At 36.2% G+C, this 6,256-nt stretch overlaps 1 protein-coding gene across 1 annotated transcript; it reads right to left on the bottom strand.

Moving 5' to 3' along the window:
* Window positions 1–718: 718 nt before the first annotated feature.
* On the bottom strand, window positions 719–5,230 carry PCDH20 (protocadherin 20). Its single transcript, XM_075591036.1, has 2 exons — window positions 5,096–5,230; window positions 719–4,630 (listed from the first exon to the last, which is right to left on the bottom strand). The coding sequence occupies exons 1-2, from the start codon at window positions 5,141–5,143 to the stop codon at window positions 1,997–1,999; spliced, it is 2,682 nt and encodes an 893-aa protein (XP_075447151.1). The 5' UTR covers window positions 5,144–5,230; the 3' UTR covers window positions 719–1,996.
* Window positions 5,231–6,256: the final 1,026 nt, after the last annotated feature.

Raw genomic sequence — 6,256 nt, 5'->3', positions numbered from 1 at the left:
TTTTGCGTCTAGAAATTTAAAATAAAAATACATTTTGATCCTGCCAACTAGTACCGTTGCCACCACATACTGCAAGATAATCATAGGCCTATACTAAAAGCTTTTATTGTTTTATTAAATTAGGCAAGCAGTGAGGGATTTCAGATTTTCTACCCTCTTAATTTCTCACATCCACCACATTGACTAAATGAAACACCTCCCTTAATTTATTTATAAGATTTGCAAATATCTTTGATGTACAAGTGATTATAGCAAACCACAATAGTTTAGTACCGTGGTTTACTAGACACCAGTATTATTGGATGTATTAAACAGATTTATTTAGCACAGGTTTTTGTTTTGACAATATACAATAGTATAATAATTTTGTTTCCCATTATAAAGTACATTAAATCAATAGGTTCTGCTGTTAAAAGATGTACTGTACATTGACACTAAATCAGGGCAATCTCTGTGTCCATTACGTCACATTTAAACTCTATATCAATTTTCTATGCAAGTTTAATTCCTAGTAGATCCAAAAATAACACTAGAACAGTTTATATTCATAGGTCCAAAATTAGACATTTTAATGAAAATAATCTATTTAAGCAGATGGGCAAGAATCCCACACATGGTGCAATATCAGCATATACAGTATCACAATTAAAATCCAGATTGTACAAGAAGGACTCAATACAAGGGTTGTGGAATTACTTAAATAATTCACAGAAAGATATGTTTTATGAAAATATATAGCTTTAATTTAAAGACATATAAACACTTTTGGTACAATACAGACATGATGCTGAAAATGTGTACAATTTGTTGCAAAACAATTGATTTGCCTTTGTTGATATGTACAATTTTACATGACACACTAAAGTTTGCTATCTTTGCCCCATAAGGTGAGAGTCATACATTGCTGATAAACCTGCTGCTTTCGAGAAGAGGATCCAACAGGAATACATTATCACCAAAACCTGCCACCTTGCTGTAAAGAAATTATTTGAATTCCATCCAAGCAGAGCCAAATAACTGAGCCAAACAGAATGAATAAATAAATAAAAGCATAACTCACTGTGCCACATCCCCAACCTACTAGTATCTATTCTAGTATCATATTAGTATCTGGTGTAAAGTGGTGTAAACTCAATTATGAAAACTAAGATCATTAAGACATTTTCATAGTTTCAAAAAAAATGTAGAAAGCAATGTCAGGTTATTTTTAAAGTTAAAATATACATTGATAAGCATTCTATTTTCTGATTGCCCAAAATTGCAAGCATGAAATTAGCCATAACCTATATTTATGGTGGAATAGTTTAACATAAGCACACAATTCTGAAAAAAAAAAGGAATAAATACATATTTTCTGTAAATGTGAATTAATATGAAGCTTTTACACTATGCTAATTTTCAGTTGTAGCTTTGCTTGAATAAGAATTGCACTGGTTGTTGATGTCTTTTTAAAACCATACTTTAGTACTGAGGTAATATACATTCAAGTTTTTATAGTGCTTTTTCTGCTTCACACTCTTTATCTTTAGAGATATGGAAGGGTTTAAGTTGTATTTTTATGCAAATCTGTGGTATCTGAAAAATACTGTAAAACATAAAAATATACTATGTATTTCTTATCCTTATAACTGCAACAGTTTCTTACACAGCAGTTACTGTATAACATCAGTTGGGAATTACTTTACAAGCAAATATACTGTAATACACTAATGTCTTACCTCAATTTTTTCAGTGTTCACAGATGGAAAATATAAGTTGAATATGTATCCCAAATAGCTAATTACTTTGCAAGTTTACATATATAAAAAAATCTTTACAAGTTTTGTAAAAACTGTTGCTTTATTTAAAAAAAAAGCTGTAAAGCGCTATATACAATATATTACTATAGGCTATAAATTAATGGTCCTTCATCGTAACCGTTGTCAACACATTGTGTTATGTTTTTTTGTATCCTCCAAAATGTGTCAGATGGGATTTCATTGCATCCAGAGAAGCATCAAATATTGGAAATCTCTATAGGCTTCTTCTCTAGCATGTGCAAGCCAATTTTTCCATTTAGTGGGATTTGTACTTCCAGGTTTTCATTTGCTCTGTGGTGCTTTTTCCCCTTTCTCAAGCAGATGTACATTCCCATTAGAGTTACTAAAATAATTGACCCCAAACTTAATATCGAAAGTGTCACCAGTGTAGGTACACATGAATCGGTTTCCATTTTTTTCTGAGTGGGCTCTATTGCTATTTGTGGCTCTTTTTCTTCAATATTTATATCGGGTCCCTTTCTTAGCAAGCTTTCTATATAACTCTCATTACTTACAGTGTCATTAACAAACAGATTCACCATGACAGTGGAATGTAGAGGCTCTGGATAGCCGTGGTCACTAACTTTCACTAATAACCTGTACAATCCATAGTCATTTATCATTAGAGCCTCTTCTAAGGTGATGTTACCTGTTTTAGGATCTATCCTAAATGATTCTGGACGAGGCCCCCTTCTTCCGATGATGCTGTAAGCAATAACAGCATTCATTCCCGTGTCCTTATCAACAGCATAAACTTCAGTGACAGGGGAACCTGGCAGAGTTGAAGGAAGGACCAGAAGATAAGACATATTAGATTGAGGGAACAGGACTAAAGGTGGGTTATCATTAACATCCAGAAGCAGGATTGTGATTTTTGCTGTAGAGGACAAGGCTGGGTCTCCACCATCAACAGCTTCAACCAAAAGAGTGTAAGAGCTCTGCATCTCCCTGTCCAATGAAACCTTTGCTCTCAGGAGTCCTTTGCCAGTGTCAATGACAAAAAGATCACTGCCATTCAATATAGAAAGGGCTACCCATCCATTCTGTCCAGAGTCAGCATCTGTGACGCTAATTACTCCAATTTCACCATAACCTGGGAAGTTTTCAGGAACAAAAAAACTAAAATCTTTGTTGATGAAACGAGGGCTGTTGTCATTTTTGTCCAGAACAGTAATGAGAACAGTGGCTACAGACTCTCTGGGAGGCAAGCCAGAATCTCTTGCTTTAACAGTGAACCTGTATTTTTCCTTTTCTTCCCTATCAAGCATGGTTAAAACTGAAAGAATACCTGTGACTGTGTCTAAAGAAAAATAGGAAGGGGCATTAGCCCCTAAAAAATAAGAAACATGGCCTCTTTCACCACTGTCAGCATCTGTAGCATGCAGTTTGGCCAAAAAAGCATTGGGTGCATTATTTTCTTCAATGGTCAACTCGACTGTGGATTGTGTGAAAACAGGGGAGTTGTCATTGTCATCCAGAACTTGTACTTTTATAAATTTCTTTACATGAAATCCATCTGAACTGAATGCAACCACTGCTAGGTCATACAGCTGTTTCAACTCGTAGTCTAGCATACTTGTAGTTTCAAGCAAATATTCATTATTATATGGCTTGTATGCTGACAATCGAAATGGCCCTTCCCCTTCTAGGTAGCAATTCACTTGGTATTTTTCATCTGGATCTTTGATGGTAAAAAATGCAATGGGGGAGTTTACAGGCTCTAATTCTTTCAGGTAAACAGTACCTTTTTCTTCATTAGCAATATAACGAGCTACAACCTCAGGTGGTCTAAATGTCACTTTTATTATGGAAACATATACAGTTATCACAGCTGGGATACAGCCTGGTCCATTGGCAAGTATAATTAATTTATGCTGTTGGATGGTAGTGCCATCTATCTTCTTGGAAAGTTTTATAATTCCTGTAACTTCACTGAGATCAAAAAGTCCCTTTGCTGACTGTGGAACTCGTTCACTGAAGGCATATGTAATCTGAGCATTGGGCCCTAAGTCCTTATCCACGGCATGCACTGTAGCAATTTGTGTCCCAATGCTGGAATTCCCAGAAAGAGTCAGATTCATCTGAGAATCCTGGAACTGGGGGCAGTTGTCATTTACATCACTAATGACAATTGAGAGTGTGGCAGATCCCAAAAGTGGTGGGTTCCCCCCATCTTCAGCAATAATGATTGTTTTATACTCAGCTTTGGCTTCTCTGTCCAGAGGACCCATGACAATTAGGTAAGGTGTCCTTTCCCCACTCTCATTCTCCTCTACATCTAGTGTAAAGACTCCATGGTAATCCACCAACCTGTAAGTCTGGACCCCATTCAATCCTCCATCAGCATCATAGGCAGGGTGTTCTATTGCTAACCTTGTGTTAACAGGAGAATTTTCTGGTACAGAAACATAAATCTGCGATACAGGGAACTGTGGAGCATTGTCATTGACATCAATGATGGCAATTTTTACTTTGATGAATCTGAAATATTCCTGAGGCAAAATGATGATATCAAGAAGAAGAACACAGTCCTGCACACCAGGGTTTTGTGGACAGAAGGCTTCTCTATCCAGTTCTTCTGCTGATGTGCATAGCTCCCCTGTGTTGTTATTGAGAATCACATACTGCCCACTGAGCCCCTTGGATGCCAGGCTGAAGGAAAGGGGAGGTTTAGCAAAGAAATCCAACTGCAAATCCTCCACAATGTTTCCAATAACAACTCCCTTGGGTAATCCTTCATGTAGTGTGTAAAACAACTCCGTGGCTCTACTGTAATTTGCTGAGCAGAGCATGAGTCCAACGAAGAGAAACAGCAGACACAGAAACGAGTGCTGTTGAAAAAGTTAACATTTTTTTTAATCTGTATTAAAATTCATGTGAGAGAAACATCTCTACAGGTATGCTATATGTAATGATAAACATTTCATTGTGTCATTTAATAAAAAAACGTTTCTAATAATATGTCTAATATTCAAACCTAATCAAATAAATTAATGCAGAAATCATAACATATATTATTGACATTCTCCCACGAAAACTACTTTTACATTGGCACACTAAACATAGGTCTACTCAGTCAAATATTTTCAATAGCCCGTTGCAATTACTAATACTAGTAACATATTTAAGAATCATTATTCTAAATGTTATAGTTCTATACATAATAAAAGATAATGCCTTGCTAACTAAACTTTACATTACTGTACAGAATTAGATTCTTATTACATGCAATGTTTAGCATTTTTTGAAGCTACAAGTTGCTACAGTTCCTGTAATTTTACCATCAAATCGCTTACCTGTACATTTCTAAGAATGATTCTGATCGGAATGGTTTGTAGCCCCATATCCAGCTCGGGAGACTTGCTCTCCAGAAGCCAGCTTTTTTCTACGGTGTGTGAGAGCCTTTCATTCCCTTGGCAGTTCAATCCCAATGAAACTGCAGTCATTTAGTTCCTGGTGGTTAGAGCAGAGAGAGTAGACACTCCCTCTCTGCTCATGCAAATCGCCGGAGAGCCTCAGCCAATAGTCAAGGATACATCAATTAAGAAAGTGGATGTGCAACTTGCTTTGTGTTACTGTTATGGAAAGTGCATCAACCCAAATTCAGCTTCATTGTAAATGTGGTGAGGGACTGGGAGGAGTAAGGTCAAGTCACAGAAACTTTAGTTAGTATAGAGAGAATGAAAACATGTTAGTAGTTTGACGGTTGTGAGACACGTACATAATTCAACTATTACAGAAAGGTTTGTTTTGGGTATTTTAAATTAGTATCATATTACGTAATATGTGGATATATTTAAATTTACAGTTGTAGAAACTATACACCATCCAATCTTCATCCACCTTAAAAAATTACAAGTTTGGGCTTAGATAATGACAAATGTAATTTGATGATTTTAATTTACTTTCATCTCTGCTTTCTGACGCTAAGCTGCTGTAGTTAGCAGTTCAAGCAGTTCTGCAGTTCTGACAGTCACAGCACAGCTCTCAGCCCTCACTGTTTGCTTATGTGGTAATTCTACTTCTTTTTAATTCTTATTGTTTACTTCCCCGTATTTGCTTTGGGATTCAAGAAAAGCTTTACCTTTCCCTGGATGTTGATAGCTGAAATGTTCTGTTCAGTTCTGATAAAGTGAAGAGAAAGGTGATTTGTCACATTTTCCGTTCTGTTTTTTGCCTTGTTTTTATACAGCAGAGAGCTGCAGCCACAGTAGTTAGCTGAAGCACCTGAAGCAGCAGCAACTGCGTTAACCCTTTCAATACCAATTGTGGTTACCACCAGCCATACCAAAGACATTTTGTAGTAAGATTTTACATAATTATGTATTTGTCCGCTTAGTGCTGTAATTTATCCTGGACAATCATACGCCATTTAGTTTCAAGGCTAGCTGAGCATCTATTGTTACGGTGTAGATGCATACATATGTATGTGGACATCAATCTTGTTAGCATGTAAT

The sequence above is a fragment of the Ascaphus truei genome, chromosome 3, assembly GCF_040206685.1.
Source record: "Ascaphus truei isolate aAscTru1 chromosome 3, aAscTru1.hap1, whole genome shotgun sequence".
Taxonomy (NCBI): domain Eukaryota; kingdom Metazoa; phylum Chordata; class Amphibia; order Anura; family Ascaphidae; genus Ascaphus; species Ascaphus truei.
The sequence above is the reverse complement of the archived record's forward strand: the minus strand, read 5'-3'. Positions and strand labels throughout refer to the sequence as shown.